The sequence below is a fragment of the Triturus cristatus genome, chromosome 8, assembly GCF_964204655.1.
Source record: "Triturus cristatus chromosome 8, aTriCri1.1, whole genome shotgun sequence".
Taxonomy (NCBI): domain Eukaryota; kingdom Metazoa; phylum Chordata; class Amphibia; order Caudata; family Salamandridae; genus Triturus; species Triturus cristatus.
The window spans coordinates 947,668,344-947,686,581 of record NC_140591.1 but is presented as its reverse complement, the minus strand read 5'-3'; the positions used below and the strand labels follow the sequence as shown (position 1 = coordinate 947,686,581).

Genomic DNA, 18,238 nt, shown 5'->3' with positions numbered 1-18,238 from the left:
AGGTATTTAACCGCAAATGGCCCATGACGATTTTTTTTTATGTTTATCCATGGCTAACAGTTCTCTCAAATCAGCTCATATGCCAAAATGTTTGCTGTGCATGTTTCTGCACACTGGGATTGGTGCTCATACACTTTCTTGCCCCAAGCCTCTCAGTACTGTATTCTCTCGTTCCTTCAGAATCTAAGAATGTAATTATATGCCAATCTGCCATGCGCGTCGTCCATGTGGAATGGTATAAATTGTGCACTGCTTCAGACACCATGCATTTATCACCCTCTTGCCATACACCCTCCACGGGCTGCTCATCTGAAACAGAATACTCTTCAGATTGGAGTGCAGTATGCTCAATAACACCAACCGGGCATTCTGCTTCTGATCGATCCGTTTTTCCATATTAACCTCCAAAGTCCCTTTGCGAGCACATAAAATGCTTCAGACTTAAATCATTCGGTTAAATACTAAACACCCACCTCTTCCTACATGCCTTCAGTCACATCCCATTCTTTTCGAATTACCACCTACTGTATCTCCACCCTATTGCCTCCACAAATTGTGTACTACCTGGTATGCACCTTTTGCTTGCACCTTCTGCATCCACTACCTAAGTGTAATGTAATGCAGTGTAATTAATGTCACATACTCTGATGCACTTCCCCTTCTGTAAAACCTTATACCACCTAACAACCGCATGGCTACAGCCCTATATTAAAATAAAATTCAGTACGTGAATACTTGGGATGTTGGCAGTGTCAATTTTTGCAGAGAAGTGTAACAAAGTAAGGGTAAGTGTCTAATCTAAAGAAGCGATCTGAAAAGTCACTACTTTGTCGGTCTCCCGTAAGGGAGGGTGACAGTGCGATATTGCGCGATCCCGGCTTTCATTAGAATCGCTCCTCCCCACTCAAACATTCGTAGCTTGGAAATAAACATTTAAGCAGCAAAAAGCAAATGTGCAGTTCTCATCTTCATCTGAATTGTGTAATTCTATCTCTGGAACTAATTTGGACAGGTTGTTGACAGAGCTTCCTACATCACACATGGCTGAATTTGTGCTGCATTATTGTACTGTCTCTCGTTGCCTACCCTATTAATCTATTGCCTTATCAAAGCAAGTTGACTGTCTTTAACCCATGGTGGAGGGTATGCTTCCTACCTCTTAGATACCGAAAAGGAATTCAGCATGACCAGTTGAGTTTTTGTCTCTCTCTGGAGCAGACTAATTTTGGAAACAATATGCAATGGATAAATCTGCTTTATACCCCATCATCTTCAGTTGAATACCTCCAAATCCTTATAGTGAAAAGTAGATTTTTATTTCTCACGTGCGTTGCAGAGCTGAGCCCTGCTCTGCCTCGGCGAGAGATTTTGTAGGAGAGGTCTTTCAGAAAAGGGCTTTAAGCCCCACCCCTCCTTTCCATTGGCTGGCGTCACCATTTTTGGTGAATGTTGGCCTGCCATTGGAAATGAGGGTTTTCTGTTCATGCCCTTTGTCTCCGAGCCGGACTGGCTCGCCTGCTTTGCATCTGTCGTGAAGACATTTCCTATCAGCTTGTTTATTTAACAAGCTGATAAATGTCTTCACGAGAGCCGTGAAGGAGTACCTGTGCTCCTTGGACAGAGAAGGTTGTGGGTGTAAGTGCTGTGGTGGTATTACTTTTAACCACGCTTGTGGTGGTGACGTGGGAGGACTTAGGAGAGCGTGTAGGTAAATCACAGCACTCCTTCGCTTGCACCTGGTTCCTATATGAGGATGACATCAGTGGTGACCTCTAGCTCACGAGGTCGAATCTTTTACAGGGCCAACTTATCCGCTTATGCTTCAGAGGTCGACAAACTGAATAGCTTTAAATCTGAGTCATAGTATATTGGCCAGCGCAGAGCACTTTCAAATGGGTAAATGTGATATTAAGAAGCTACATAAACTAATTATTGCGTACGGTGACCTTTATCAACCTCGGAGGATGTGCTTATCTAGAACGCTGACACCTCCCTCTGCTAGTGCCCACCCACCTCAGCGGTGCTCCTGGGGCACAGAAGGGCGTGGTTGCAAGTGCTGTGGTAATAGTACTTTTAAACAAACTTGTGTTGGGGACGTGGGAGGATGTAGGTAAAACGCATCACGCCTTCATTGCATGGTATGATGACATCAGCGTTGGCCTTCACACTTCTCGGGCTTTACCACTTCTACTGGAGCACAAGTTTATTTTTATTCAGTTTTCTATAGCACGGACACTATAGCAAGGACACCCACGCATCAATCATTTTTTTTCGAAACATCGAACATATTTGAGCCCAACTATTGTATAATTTCAGCCCTGTGTTACTCAACTAAAAATGTTTTCGCTAAAGTCTCATTTAAGGCGTGAGTTAATCTATCTGTCTTTGCCTTTCACTGCTTACCGTATCAACAAACACTGCTGCCTGGTTCACAAGCATTTTATATGCTCCACAAATTACTTTTGGGCTCCGTCATTGCCATGTTCTATCTTCTCAGCGAATCATACCAGTTATTTTACAAAATACAGAATATCTTGCTGAAAGGAATGACCATTGCTTACTTCAGGTTTTTTTTTTAATAGCTCAAATCAGCTTAGATTTGCTTCTGGGAGCTAAACAATGTTAAAAGAAAAAAAAAATCACAGGCGTAAAATTGGCATTATGGTATCTCTCCCATGAGCTGAGACAGAATAGTCCATGTTAACAAAGACATAAGTTGTCATCAATTCCAAAATATGGTACAGCTGTGTAGGTGTCGGGAAGCTAATGTGGTATCAGGCGTCAAATGAAATTGACATTAATATGTGGAGTTGGGGTCACTTAAGAAACATGGATTAAAAGATGGTTGGATGGTTATAGAGAGCTCCTTCTACAACCTGTTGCGTTATGGCATCTTATAAGAGCTGTTTTATGGGAGACATTAAATGCAACCTGATTAGCATGCTTTTGTTGCCGGTGAGTTACCATCATTGACTCAAGATTAGATCCCCAATCTTCACCTCCAACCTCGGTTATCATGCAGCAACCGCACATTAAAAAATAATAGACAGCGTCCCTTTTACTTGGAGATAAAGTGTACAGACAATGCCCTATAGTAACAGACCCAAAGGAGGCGATCTGCATAACCATGCTCAGTATGGGGAACTTAAGTTGCATAACTAACTGCGGAATGGACACATGCTGCTAGGTAAGAAGAGGGCTGATTTGTCATACATACACCAATGATTGGGAATGATAGAATGAAAAGAACATAGACATGATGCATTTAAAAATCTATTTTATGATAATGCATCAGATCATGCTGCAATCAGTGAAAATTAATTCACTTTCACTATCAGGGCTCAGTACAATCAAACTTTTCTCATTTTTCAGTCGACAGTCGTTCATTTCCCTATCACTTAGCCTCTTACAACAGAGTCTAACGAGCATTAAAAATGCAATAGGTCTCGCCTTTTTATTAAGTTAAAGCCATTTGCTTTGCTATACAATACTATTAGCAAAGCAAATAGCTTTAACTTAAAGGCGAGACCTATTGCATTTTCAATGCTTATTTCTTTTTAGCATTCCAGTACCTCTACCCTGAAAGTCCTTCACTGGACTCAATATGACTGTCTCAGAGTTGATGTGTAAGGGGCAGAAGGAATGGTCCCTTGCCTAACCAGCACTGCCTTTAATGGAGCTCTGTGTTAGGGTGCCAGATTTCAAGTGCTATTATTTGGCAGTGCAATTCCAATGGTTGGGAGATTGATGGTGGAGGTAAAAGATGCAGAATTCACTGAAAGTGCTAGGACAGACCCGGACAGTCATAGCAATATTGGGGGAGGATCCCTAATGGTCTGGTGACACCAGAACTCATGGATCTAGTGCAGTGTTGCTGGCTTTGTAATGCCCAGCGAAGAATTATTGAAGCTACATATGCTACCTGGGTTTGACATTAATGGGTGGGTAGCAGCCAAGGATAGTCGATTGGAGTGGGTACCACCGGAATAAGTGACCTGTTTGAGGGAGGGAGACTGGCAACACTGATGTAATCAGACATGCAGTATATCTGTTCAATGTTATCACCCATGGCACAGTAGTGTACACAATAAGGTAGAAGTGTCCCTGAGATGGATGAACCTCCTACTGAAAAGGTGCTATGACTAATGCTTATTCTGAGCATAGGACTCGCAGCTGTAATCGAATGCCTCTTTACCAAGCAGCCATAATGGAAGTTTAGCCAAACAGAGTCCTTTCTCAAGTTTCGGAGAAGAACGAGGTTGCAGTCATAAAAGGTACTCCTGTCTCTTGAAATTCCTGTGTTAAGTTAGCGGAGACCTCTCCTGCACAATAAGAGCTTCAGAGCACCTCAGACCAGTGCTTTAGTGGGAAGGAGGGAAGACGTATCTCATTTGTAGTTAAACCAAAACCTATTCCAAATTATGCAAACCTGGCAGTTGTCATGGCATTTAGCATATAAGCAGATGTCTCCATATAAAGGTACCCATTCTTCCATACCTTCCTTTTTGATAAAAACCTTCCACTAAGGTCTGTTACTCCAACTAGCAACTGGTTCCACTGGAAGAGTTAACATCTATGTTGACAAACTACTCCCTAAAGCCTAATTTGTCATCCAGAATTGACAGTCTTTGCATCACAAATACCTTCTACCATCAACTTGAAAATGATAAAATGAGGTACTTTGACTGGAAAATTAGAGCAGTAGACATTCTGTTTCTGATGGATACATCTGCCTGTGGACTCTTCACCTCTTGAATTACCCCTGGGCCAGCATTCCATGGAAATTCTTTTCTTAGCTCTCCCACGTCGACTAGGACGTCGCAATAGCACGGCTCCGCTCGTGACTCTGTATGATGTCATTGGAGCCATAAGAAGACCTCGTCGGCGTGCTGACGTCCGTTCCCTTTTTTCCACGCCGTTGACACGTAGCATTTTTTTCTGGGACTCTCCATTTTACATGTGATAACATTGTTTCTACCTTCTTCTTCGTGTTGTAATGAGAATGGCTACTTTGAAGAAGTCTGGTTCCAATCCCTGCAGGGAGGGTGGGGGCCAAATGTCCATCACTGATCCCCACGAGGACTGTCTCTGGTGTCTTTCTTCAGTCCACAATGCTGTCGGAAGATGAACCTGAAGGAACGTGAGGCAAAGCTCTTCATGGCGCAAGTGAAAAAGAGAAGAGTCTCAAGAGATCGAAGTAGTCGACCTCACATACTTCGAAGTCGAAGAAGCATAAGAAAAAGATAAGACTTGGGTCTCGACATCTATCTTCGAAGGGTAGGGTGACGAGGTCGGCCTCCCCCGTACAGCGGCATTGTGACGAGGATGCAATCTTGCTTTCACCTACTCCTTCTCCGCAGGCCACTCCAGCCCATTCTCCAGCGTCGAGGGATTCTCTGGCACCCAGGGAGTCTAGTCCTGCTCCTTTGCCTGTACTGCCTCAGATGTCTCCGGCGCCTAAGCCCCTGTAAGGCCTCAGATGGATCCAGACCAGGGGGCTTTGGATCCTAATCTTTTTCCAGCACCAGGAGCGGATCTGTCACATTTCCTAAATGCGATGTTTGACATGTTTGCCAAGGCATCTTACTCTTCCGGTCCTCCGTTTGGCCCCATCGGTCCACTTGCCTTTAATTTGGGCATCCCCCAGCAGTATGCCCAGACACCTTTCATGCCGACTGCTCCGTCATGGCTGTTTCCGGTGCTGAGGTTTTCGAACCTGATACTTCAGTCTCCTGCGCCATCTGGTGTTTTGCCGACGTCTTTCCAGATTCGAGCGGCGCGGTTGCTCACTTCAGAAGGTCGTCCTTTGATGAGGCTGGCGACGCCGATCCCGAAGCGACGTTCCAGGCGGGAAGTGCAAAGACTGCTGGAAGAGGAGTAGCAGTAAGAACATGAGGAAATGCCGACTAGATCTTCCTATGGCTCTGACGTCCTACGGAGTCACCAGCGAAGCCGTGCTATTGTGATGTCCTCGACGTGGGAGAGCTAAGAAAAGAATTTCTGTGGAATGCTGGCACAGGGGTACTTAAAAAAAGTGAGGAATCCACAGGCAGATAATATATTAACCAGAAAAAGCGTTACCAAAGGTAAGTGACTTGTTTTTTTGGAAGAGAAAAGCCTAGGAAACTAGCTTAAGCCATCTGGAGACCAGGTGATATGAATGACCAAAGATCGAGACAAACGTTCGATTTGCGATTAAATTTGCTGCTTTGAAGAGTCTGTATTAGTTTCTCGTACAAAATGTTGCTAGGAGCTAGCAATGTATATTATCTGAATTATGCCTGCTAAATATTTGGTTCAATTAGATCAATCCAGATGATGCCATGAAAGCCTGGTGGCCAAGGAAAGAGCTGTAAGTACATAGTGGTACATTGTTACACCTCAGATACATTTTACTTTCATTGGGGTTTATTCCTGGGGCACACAAGTGGTGCTTGCATATAGTCCTATAACATTTATTTGTTTTTATCAAATACTCTTTGATGACCTCTCGAAGTAAGACATTTGACTGACAGTTGTCTAAACAAAGTTTTTCTTTATTTACAGATAATCCCAGATCCAGCAGGAAAACTTAAATATTTTGATAAGCAAAATTGAATTCTACGTCTTTGAACAGAGCTGGCGCTACATATCATCGCTCACTTGTATAAATGAATCTGGTGTCACCAATTAAAATTCTAGTACTTTTCTGTATACATTTGTTAGTTTTCTGTTTTGTTTGTATTCAAAATTGTCCATTGCATGTAAAATCTGATATCTGATGTAGCTGCTTTGCTTACCTTCGAGAAGGTTAGTCCGTGTCAGGTCAGCAAATTGTAATCTACTTCGACCATCCTCATGAAACGGAGAAGCTTAAACAGCAATATACTCTGCAATATGATCAAAACGTACGAATTAGTCCAAAAAAACCAAACCATTCTCTTGACAGACTTTGAGTCAATTAACCATACTCATTTACTAGCAAAACAACCATTGGTCTTTACAGCTTGGTAAAAACCATAAAACTCTACCCTTAGTGTTCAGAAGCGCCAACAGAACATTGCTTGATGTACATCTATTCACTGCAAAGTCCACTTTTGGGTCTGTTTTGTGGGACCAGGTGATTAAAACCGAATACTGCTTACAGATATTAGCAGCAGTTTCAGAAATCCATATACATAGCAAATTTGATAAAAACATAAGCAATTGAATAGACCCTACACTAGGCTTGCTGTTGAAAGAAAGTTCCTTCTTCCCAAGGAACCATACTGGGCCTATAAGTGTGTGTCGAATGCTCACACGCATGAGATTCTTCCCTACAGGGTGTACTTGTGTGTGTTCCGCCTGAGAGTTCGTTATAGCCAACTGGTACTTGTCTACAATCCAAAGTTAAATCATCTTTTGGTAGCCAACATTTTCCTTATTGTAAACGGCCTGTGCATCTAGATGTGGTTCTCCCATTAGGAAACCAGAGTGGATCACAGTACAATGGGTATGGCTGGGATCCAGCAGCATGCTAAGTCTGCTTCCCGCTTAAGCTAAATAAGTTCTATTGTAGGGGATTTCCATGTATAGTCATAAGCACTTTAATAGTCTCGCCCATGTGCGGGGACCACAGAGCACTTCTTTAGATATATCTTCCTAAGTGGGTATTTTTTCGTCTTTCTTCAGGAAGCCCTGCAAAAACACTTACGAGATAGAAAGACAATAATGCAGCCTAAATACATAGGCTACACTGGCCGTATTTTCATAAGGAATTGAAAAAAGATAGCCAGTATACTAAATTTGTGTAGTTTTAGTATTAAACACAGAATAATCTCCTTCACAAAATCCCTTTTTTCATTATAGAGTTGAAAGGAAAGGGCCAAGTAGCCCCCAATGGCTGCCATTATGTCTTTAGAAATAGAAGCTGTGCCTTTAAGATCCCAGAGACCACCAGTATCCCATAATGCACAGCCAGTGGCAGTTACTTCAGTTCTTTTTTTCCGGCTGCTGCTGTCAGGACCCTGGAGCATTGAACTCTACCAATTTGGAGTTTCTCTTCAAAATTCACTTCTGAATTTAGCATTTTTCTGCTTCACTCGACGTCTTTGGTCTTCCTCTTTGTGTTTCTCTTTTTTTCTGACAAACTTCGCAGTTTTTCAGTCAAAAATGCCCTCTTTTTGATAAGTGTCCAAACTGTGGTAGGAAGAAGGCCAAGACTGATCCTCAGAGTGTACATAATTGGTCTTCCTGCATCTCCTGTTCTTGATGCATGTTCCATCTGCAAAACCTTCTCAAAGTACTCTGCATGACAGAGAAAATCCTGCTTCCGGGGAACTGAAGAGAAAAGAAAACGGGCCAAGTCTTCAGGTGGGACTCCAGGACGAGGAGAGGGTCATTCCTCTACCAGCGCTCTGTCTTCAGCTTTTGGGGGGCTCCCCAGTAGAAGGGCTCAAAAATGGCGCTGGTCGAACAATGACGTTGAGAGGAGGTACAGCGCTGACCTGTTCGCTGCCGGCCCAGGGCTCTGGGTCCAAACAACATTGTCATTCAACGTTGAGAAAAAGATCGACTTCTGTTTCAAAGCCGATGACGATTCCACCTCGGTCGGCGTCGGGAAGTCCGCTGCCGACAGTGACACCTCGTAGGTTGCTGTCGAACCTTAACTCTCAGGCAAAGTCTCTAGATGCCGAGATGGCCCCGGCGATCAACGTCGAGACTGCTCAGGCGGTTGACGTCGAGTCATCAGTCTGTCACTGACACACTCCCAGCTCCGGTCGACGCCGAGAGGGAGGCGCTCAACGTCGAAGCGAGTTCAGCCTTCGAGATGATGTCCAAGGTCGCCGTCAAATAGTAGATCGACATCGAGAGAGAGTCAAAGAACCTCCTCAGGAACTTTGTTGCCATCTTCAAAATTACAGAAGGCACGTAAGAGGAGACTTATTTACACGTCGGATTCGGAATATTCAAGAACCTATTCTCCGACTAGGCTCTCTTCTTCCCCTGCATCTCATCAGCAGTCTCCAAATGTGTAACCACAATCTCTGCCACCATCTTCACCATGAAGGCTGAGGTCTAGATCCCACACGAGACATGGCTCTCGTATCCCTAGATCCTCTACTCATTCACTTAGTCATGTTAGATGGAGGTCTTATTCTAGACATACTAGAGACACTTCCTCCTCAAGCACTAGCAGATATTCACCTCCGCTGACTAATTCACCTCCCCCAAGGATCGCACCAGTTGATGACCTTCACTTTCCAAGAGGTTTTAGTGAGGGGTGCTTCAAAGTTTAACATTCCAGTCTCCACTCCTATGCCTACTACTGCCGTTATAGTTGAGACTCCCTCTGGTGCCAGGACTGTTAGAACCAGCAATGAAGCTTTTCTTGATACCATCTATGATTGAGTCCGCTCCTTCCAGGCTACAGAAAAAATACCGGCCTCCGGAGCAGGATCCTGCTTTCTTTTCCAACTCCGGACTCTGTAATTGTAGTGGCTGCCAAGAAGCCACATGCCACAACTCCAACTTCGACAGCACCACCAGATAAAGTCGCAAAATTAATTCAGCTGGGAGGAAAGTTTGCTACACAGCAGCGACTGTCATGAAAGCAGCTTGCGCCACAGCTGTGTCAGGGAGATATGACAGGGCACTGTGGGAATCTCTACAACAGTTTGTTGACTACCTCCCTAGAGACGACAGAAGATTTTAATGAGATACTGGCAGACTGTTTGATGGTGTCTATTCAGATTATAAGTGCAGCAGCTGACCGTTCCCTCCTTGCTGCACATGAGTATTGCCTTGGCATTACCACCACATTCATGGTTACGCCTTACGTCACTCAAGCCTGAATCGCAACAATGCATTCTGAATCCCCCGTTTTCAGGTACAACTCTTTTTGGCACTCGTGCTGACTAGGAGATGGCCCGGATGAAAGCTGAAATGGAGACACTAAAAGCAGTAGGCATGTAGAGGCCTAAGGAGCAGTGCAAATCTTTGTCCTTTTCAACCACGGTATCCTACACAGAGGGTTCAAACCTCTCAATGGTATCTGGGCCGCCAGCCAGGTACGCAATCACAGTATCAACGTCCCAGTCAGCTGTCACAGAGAAAACAAACAAAGGAAGATCAGGCCAGCAGTCCTCTCAAGGAGGCAAGATGCCAGCTGGGCCAAAACCCTGAATCCGGTCTTTCCCTCTCTTCCATTACCTGCTCCGGTAGGGGGGGGGAGCATCAGACATTATCTGACCGTGGCAAAAAATAATGCAAGACTAGTGGATGTTGAATATTGTTCGCAATGGATACTCGCTTAGGTTTATAAGCCCTCGAGCATCAATACCTCAAACAATCCAGATTCCAGTTGCACCAATTACAACTGGAATCAAACATTCTCTTACAGAAACAGGTGGTGGAACCCGTTCCTCCCTTACGAGGCAGGGGGCTATACTCCAGATACTTTCTTGTTCAAAAAAAGACCAGAACGAGTTCAGACTCATTCTTGACCTAAGGACGGCCAACAAGTGGATTCGGAGAGAGCGGTGCAGAATGCTAGCATTACACCAAATATACCCTCTGTTACAACCAGGAGATTGGTTATCACAATCTACCTTCAAGACGCATACTTCCATATTCCCATCATAGAGACCCATCGCAAGTTCTTGAGGTTTACAGTGGGGAGCAACCAATACTGTGCTCCCATTTGGCCTGAGGTCCGCACACAGGACTTTCTCCAAATGCATGGCAGTGGTGGCCGCGCATCTTACTAAGCACAAAGTGTTCCTCTACCCCGATCTAGACGATTGGATATTTAAGGCATCCATGGCTCAGGAGCTCAGCTGCATTTCAATTGGACTTCTGATCTTCTCCTTCCGCTGGGTGTTTATATCAACCAGGCAAAGACCATTTAGGTTCCAGTACAATGCCTGCAATATCTGGGAGCTTCCATCGATACTCGCATGGCAAACGTGTTTCCTTCGGAGGAGAGACGCTTATCGATCCTTCGAAAGGCTCAGGTTCTCACGGCACTGTCTTGGCCGACTGTGAGAAAGGTATCCTTGCTCCTAGGGTCGGTGGCATCCTGTATATTCCTAACTCTGCATGAACATCCCCACATGACTCCCCCCCTGCAGGAATGCCTGGATGATCAATGGGATCAATGAACAGGAGACTGGGAGGACCAGATTCAACTGTCTCAACGCGTCTCAAATGGTGGTGCTATCCCACCAATCTCCTACGATAGATCCCATTTTACAAGCAGATGCCTTTTCAGATCATTGTCAGGGATGCCTCTCATGGGATGGGGAGCCCATACAGGGCAACTTCAAATCCAGGGCAAATGGTCACACAAGTAATCTACTCATCACATCAATCTCCTAGAGCTTCGAGCAGTTCACATGGCTTTGAAAGCCTTTCGTCCATCACTCACTTCCAACTCCATGCTTGTATAGACGGACAATACAACGACCATGTACTACCTCAACAAGCAGGGAGGCACGAGGTCCAGACCTGTGTCTTGGGAGCCACAGACTATCTGGAAGTGACTTCTGGCCAGAAACTTGAACATAACAGCAACTCACCTCCCAGGTGTTCAAAATGCTCAGGCCGATTCTCTCAGCAGACTCCTCCAGGAAAACCACGAACGACTGCGTGGTCCATTATCTTTGAAATATGGGGTACTCCGGAGGTCGACTTGTTCGCCACCGCAGAAAACAGCAAATTCCAAAACTTCGCGTCAAGGTACTACCAACCAGGAACGTTGGAGAATGCCCTATGGATCAACTGGTCAGGCAGATTTTCTACGCCTTTCCTCCAGTCCCCCTGATCCCGGCAGTCCTCATCAAGCTGGCACAGTCACGGACCACAATGATTCTCATAGCCCCAGAGTGGCCACGTCTGTGGTGGTTCACGGATCTCCTTCACTGGTTTATCCATCCACATCTCCGGCATCCTTGCCGATCAGATCTACTAATGAAGTTCAAAGGCCAGATGGTGCACCCCAACCTCTATTCTTTGAATTTCGCAACATGGCTCCTGAGAGAGTACAATATGGACACTTGAACTTACCCTAAAGCTGCATGGACATCCTCAAAGAAGCTAGGCGGCCATCCACGTGGTTACCTGTGCTTGCAAATGGAAGAGATTCTTTATTTGGTGCTCATCAAACAATGAGGATCGTACTCTTGCCAGGAAGATGGCATCTTCCCATATTTGCTTCTTCTGACACAATCTGGTATTAGGTTCTCTTGGTAGCCCTTACTGCCTACAGGAAATGCCCTTCACTAACTTCCTTTTTCACAATTCCTGTCATTAAAGATTTCCTGGAGGGTTCAAAGAAGGCTTTTCCTCCCATTAGGAATCCCTCTCCTCCCTGGGAGCTTAATGTGCTACTTTCTCGCCTTATGCAAGAACCTTTTGAGCCCATACATAAATCTTCTCTCCAGCATCTGTCTTGTAAGATTGCTTTCCTTGTGGCTATTACTTCCGCTCGCAGGGTTAGCGAACTCCAGGCACTTTGCTGTAAAGAGCCATATACAGTTTTCCATGCATCCAAAGTGGTTATGAGGACTCATCCGAAGTTCCTACCTAAGGTGGTTTCGGATTTTCATGTAACCAGCCCATCTCCTTGCCTACTTTCTTCAGCATCCTTCTACTCCTGTGGGGAGATCTCTTCATTCCCTGGTTTTAAAATTCTATTTAGATAAAAACTAAAACTACGGAGATCTGACCAGTTATTTGTAAACCATGGTTACCTCCAGACTGGTCTGGCGACTTCTAAACAATCCATTTCTAGATGGATTGTTTCCTGCATCCTTCTCAGTTCTCAAAAACCGAATAAATCCTTAGCTAATAAGCCTAAAGCTCACTCGATTAGAGGGGAAGCAGATACTGCAGCCTTGCTTCGTAATATTCCAATTGCAGAGATTTGCAAGGCTGCTACCTGGAAATCTGTTCAAACTTTCACTAAACACTACTGCCTGGATTCTGATGCCAAGGCAGATGCTCAAGTGGGACAGGCTTCCCTTCAGAACCTGTTTGCTTAAATATGCATATCTGCTGTCTCTTCCACCGCTTTCTACTGGGATGGGCTTGCTAATCAAGTGCTTATGACTATACATGGAAATCCCTTATGAGAGAAGGAACGGTTTCTTACCTGTAACTCCCGTTCTCTTAGGGGTATTTCCATGATGCGTCATAAGCAACCCACCCTCCTCCCTGGAGGAATAAACACAGGGATCCAGAGCATACTGCATACATTCTCTTCTCATCGCCCTCAAAAAGATCTGAAGTAACTGCCACTGGCTGTGCATGATGGGATACTAGTGGTCTCTGGGATCTTAAAGGCACAGCTTCTATTTTTAAAGACATATAATGGCAGCCTATGGGGGCTACTCTGTCCCTTCCTTTCAACTCTATCATGAAACAAGGGATTTTGTGAAGGAGATTATTCTGTGTGTTTAATACTACTAAAACTACACATTTCGTATACTGGCTTTCTTTTTTTCAATTTCTTATGAGAATGGGGCCAGTGTAGCCTATGTATTTAGGCTGCATTATTTAATTTCTATCTCTTAAGTGTCTTTGCAGGTCTTCCTGAAGAAAGGTGAAAAATATCCACTTAAGAAGATGTATCTAAAGAAGTTCTCCGGGGTCTCCGCACATGGGCGGGACTATTCAAGTGCTTATGACTTACCATGGAAATACCCCTACGAGAGAACAGGAGTTAAAGGTAAGAAACCATTCCTTCCTTTTTTCGTTTTGAGTAACATGGAATAGGAATTTTTCAAATAAGTACTTCTTTCCTTTAACAAATCACAATTATATGAAGAATGTTACACTGCAGCAGCTCTCATTTACAATTTTAAATTCAGGCAAAGACGTAATTGAGTCAACCTTTCCTATAGCACCTCTTGAACATAACATTACTGTTAACACCTTCATTGCCTCAGTGTTTGCACACCACTGTGCTAAAGTGTTTTTCCAAAAATCAGCATTTCAGACTTTCAAGCACATGTACCTCTTGGGTCTCTTTGGGCTAAAAAATTAATGGCCCATCACTATCCATTGATTTATAATAATGTAACACAAGTTAACAGCAGCCAGGCTCTATTTAGAGTGTTGAGTTGAACTTAAGTAATTTAATCATTTATGCATCTTTTACTAATCCATTCATTGAGCATTATCTACTGTAAAAACCTTTTCTTCCACTTGCATATCAAGTTTTAGCTAGCATGTACAGAAGAGAACCTCGCATACAACTTACACATTCGGAAAATATGGTTATTCCCTAGTCTCCCTTGTCCAGGAACCTATCTCTGCCAGGGCTTGACACAAAGCGTTGTTCCTCAGGATCTCCTGAGTATGGGTTTTCTATTCGTTCGGGATTCCCACAGCTGATAAACTGAAAGCGTGCATTTAGGAATTTAGAAAACAAAATCTCTATTTAGGCTACCTGTCTTTTTGTCTTTTTCATATATGCATATCAATCAATCAATCAATATGAACTTTATTCAGATAAAAACAACATATCCATAAAAGTACAGCATAAGATAATGTACAAAAGTTACTAAAAACATAAAAACTGTTACGCAGTTAAAAGGTCAATTAATCAGGGTGCATAGAGTTACGTATACGCATCACTGTTTTTAAAAATAATCCAACTCTAAAACCTAATTCATCATCAGCAATAGCTAGCACCTTCTCGTAAGCCACCTTATAGTCCGTAATATGACGAGATTTGAAATATGGGATCAAGAGTTTTTTAGTAGGGGCTGAGTAGTAACTGCAAAAGAACAAGAAATGTAACATTGATTGCTTTTGAATGTTATCACAGGGGCACAATACTGAATTAAAATTATGTATGAACCCGATGGGGAATGACAACAGATATTTCATGGTGTCTGTCCTTAGCCTGAAAAATAGACCTCTTTCCCAGCAATTAATGGGGTTAACAAGATATCTCGGCATCGCAGGGGACATTTCTATTTGCATATATCTGGCAACTGAGGTTTTGCGGCACTCAGTTAATGCTTGTGCTTCATTATAAAGACTATACAGAGTCTTTTCCAATTTTTTAATGTTAACAGAATCATGCTGCAATGGGTTTAAAAAGAGATGTTCCATATTCAGGCTATTTAAACTTTTCCGGACCCCTGCTAACCACGGTATATCCATCCCTTTGTCACATTTTAGGCAGTCACTGATTATTTCCCTTGTCAAATGTGCAGCTGGGTTTCTCCAGATTCTTAGCCAGAACAAGACGGGGCGAGCCTTAATAAAGTCCTCAACGTATGGTAAATGAAGTTCTCTATGAGTAGCAAACGTGGGGGAAAAGAAAGGTGCGCCTAAAATCTTGCGGCAGAATCTATTCTCTTCACGCTGTATAGGCGTGCTGATTGTATGCCCCCAGACCTCCGCCCCATATGTTACGGTTGGTGTGCATTGCAATCTATACATTTTAATGATGGAAGGCACAACCTCTATATTCTTTGGCTTCGGTAACCTAAGTATGGTATTAATAGAGTTGATACATTTTCGTTTACAATATGCAATGTGATCATTCCATAATCCGTTTGATGCAAAAAGCAAGCCAAGATACGGGAAGGTGCATGTGCTCAATAACTGGTTAGAGTTTATTGCTATTGTAAAGTTGGAGTATTTCTTAGACCCACATGACATTAAAAAAGATTTTTTTAAATTAGTGCACAGATCCAAACTTGCCATAAACTTTACAAAATCATGGACCAGGGTGCGTAAAGCTTTAGGACTACGCCCCATTAAAACTGCATCGTCAGCATATAACAATGCAGGGATCTTATGGCCACCAATCAATGGGACGTCTACGTTTGAGATCAGCAGAGATTTGGTTAGATCATTGATATATAAAATAAATAGGAGAGGGGCCAGTACACAACCTTTTCTGACCCCTCTACCTACTTCAATAGCTTTAGAGATCTCACCATTCATGCTGATGCGCACCCTAGCTTTTAGGTCTCTGTGCAAATAGGCCAGAAAAGAAACTAAGGAATCGTCCAGCCCAAGATCCAACAAAATTTGCCACAATCGTGATCTGTTTACAAAATCAAAGGCCGACGTAAGATCCATAAATGCCAGGTACATGGGGGCTTTTTTGGCTATGGTATATTTAGCAATAATTAGGTTAAGGTTGAGGCACTGTTCCACAGTGCCAACCTTACTCCTAAATCCCAACTGACAAGGATGTAATACTTTGGAATCCTCAGCCCAAGAACTGATCTTGTTGAACAGCACCCTTCCCAGAATTTTAAGGGTGTTGTCGATCAACGATATTGGCCTGTAGCAACTCGGGTTGGAACGATCGCCCTTCTTGAAGATTGGGACAATGGTGCTACAGGACCAGGTTTCAGGGATGGATGAATTAGTCAGATTATTAAAAACATTTGTGAGTAATGGTGCCCAAAATTCAGGGTGGCTTTTAATAAGATCGATCGGAAGGCCGTCTGGGCCGGGGGCTTTACCTCCCAGACTTTGGCTAATGGCTTCTTCGACTTCAGATAAATCAAATAAAATATTTGCATTATATGTAAACTCCCTAGGATCCCGAATATTGGGGGCAGCATAAATTTTACTGAAATGAGCCTCCCATGACTCGCTATATATGCATATCGTAAGGCTTCTATCGTTGAGTGGCAGACAACCTTTCCCCTGATTGACTGGCCAGCACAATAGGCTGAACAAAATGTGCCATGTTTCAATATTTGTACCTTTAAAACATGGTAGTTTTTTAAGTCTTCGTCGCACAAAAATATCCCTCCAAAGGTTTGACCCAAATCTTTGTTCTCCTGGCTCTTACTAGTGTGTTTGAGCAGGGATGCCCACATCGGCAAATGTTTTCGATGGTGGAGATTCCATAGGGGGTGTCTGCAGTGGCTAAAGTTTAATCTGCACCCAGAGGCACCTACCACCCCCAGAGGGTTTTGAAAACTAGAAACACTTGGGAGTCCACAGTGGTGTGTTTTATTACCAAGAATGCCCTGTAAATGTCAAGTATGGGTAAAAAAAAGTTTCTTTCTATGACTGAAAACTACAGGCAAATGACAAACATCCTATCATCCAGTGTTCCCGCACTACTCAATAAAACAGCTCTCCACATGTGTGGGTAGGCTTATTTCAGGAGACCGAAATAAACCAAATTTGTCCATTTGAAGACCACTTTTACACTATATTGATTTCACATTGTCCTGTATTTGGCCTAATTTGTTACAGTAGGCCCAACCACACCTAGCAGGTTCTGCTTTTAGAAGTGTTGGGAACAGACCGTGTTTGACCTATGCAGGGAATGATGGGTAAGAAAAGGTGGTGGCATCCTCAGAAGACAAATCACTTAAGATTCCTCTTGGCATCTAGTGCCAAAGTCTGAAATTAATAGGTCTTCCCAGGTGCCCAACAACCTCAGGCCAAAGTTGTTCCTCTGTTCAGCGAAGAGCAGAGAACTGTTTGGATTTTGTATGAGGCAAACAGTGTCCAGGATTCTCATTTGGGTGCAGACCGGTTTGGCTTGCTGGATCACCTCAGTTTTCACAATGGGATTATCTCCAGATCAACAAATGGGTTTTCCATAACCAATAGCACCTCCCCAAAAAAATTATCCTAATTAGGAAAATGTAGTTTTTAACCTGTCCATACAGCCAACCGGAAAGGATGTGGGACATTTGGCAGGAAGCACCACTGCAATATGCTAAGGAACTCGAGAAAAATAAAAGCAGAAAATGCCCATCAATGCAGAGCAGTAAAAACATGACCTGGCCCATGTTCCATTAGAGTAGCCAACAGGTAGCCGGGCAGACTGTTTCTTCCATATAGAGAAGATCTCACACGTTCTGCCTTTCTTTTAAGGTTATTCATGGCTAGAAAAGACAAGTATGAGGGGTATTGCTATCGGCCGACTTCCTTTTGTCTATTTTTATCTTGTTTTCACTTAAAAAAATAAATAAATAATTTCCTCTGGAAGCGAAGCCATATTTTTCTTGCTTTTCCCTCTCACCTTCATGTCCTTTTAGCAACCATGGAATCACTTTTTGACAAGTGTCTGCCTTGTGGTTGTAAAATATCCATGATACACTACCATAATGGGCACTTGGCTTGCCTCCCTGGCACTTGTTCCATCAAGAACTTTGACATTTGCATATAGATGTCATGACGGAGGCTGGGCAGTAGAGAAAGGTTGTCTTAGGGCTTACTGGTAATATTGACATCTTAGTTACTTATCTATTGTAACACTCTTTTTGATAGCTACTCTAAT

General features: G+C 43.4%; 1 protein-coding gene across 2 annotated transcripts in view; it reads left to right on the top strand.

The window, feature by feature from the left end:
• Window positions 1–6,693, top strand: part of PRDX4 (peroxiredoxin 4) — an 89,656-nt gene extending 82,963 nt beyond the window's left edge. Inside the window, exons 7-8 of one of the 2 annotated variants that reach the window (XM_085622473.1) lie at window positions 6,306–6,352; window positions 6,547–6,693. In XM_085622473.1, the coding sequence (XP_085478599.1) occupies window positions 6,306–6,352; window positions 6,547–6,550 (51 nt within the window). In that variant the 3' untranslated portion in view covers window positions 6,551–6,693. The remainder of the gene's footprint in view (window positions 1–6,305; window positions 6,353–6,546) is intronic. The other variant, XM_085622472.1, reaches the window with a different exon arrangement.
• Window positions 6,694–18,238: the final 11,545 nt, after the last annotated feature.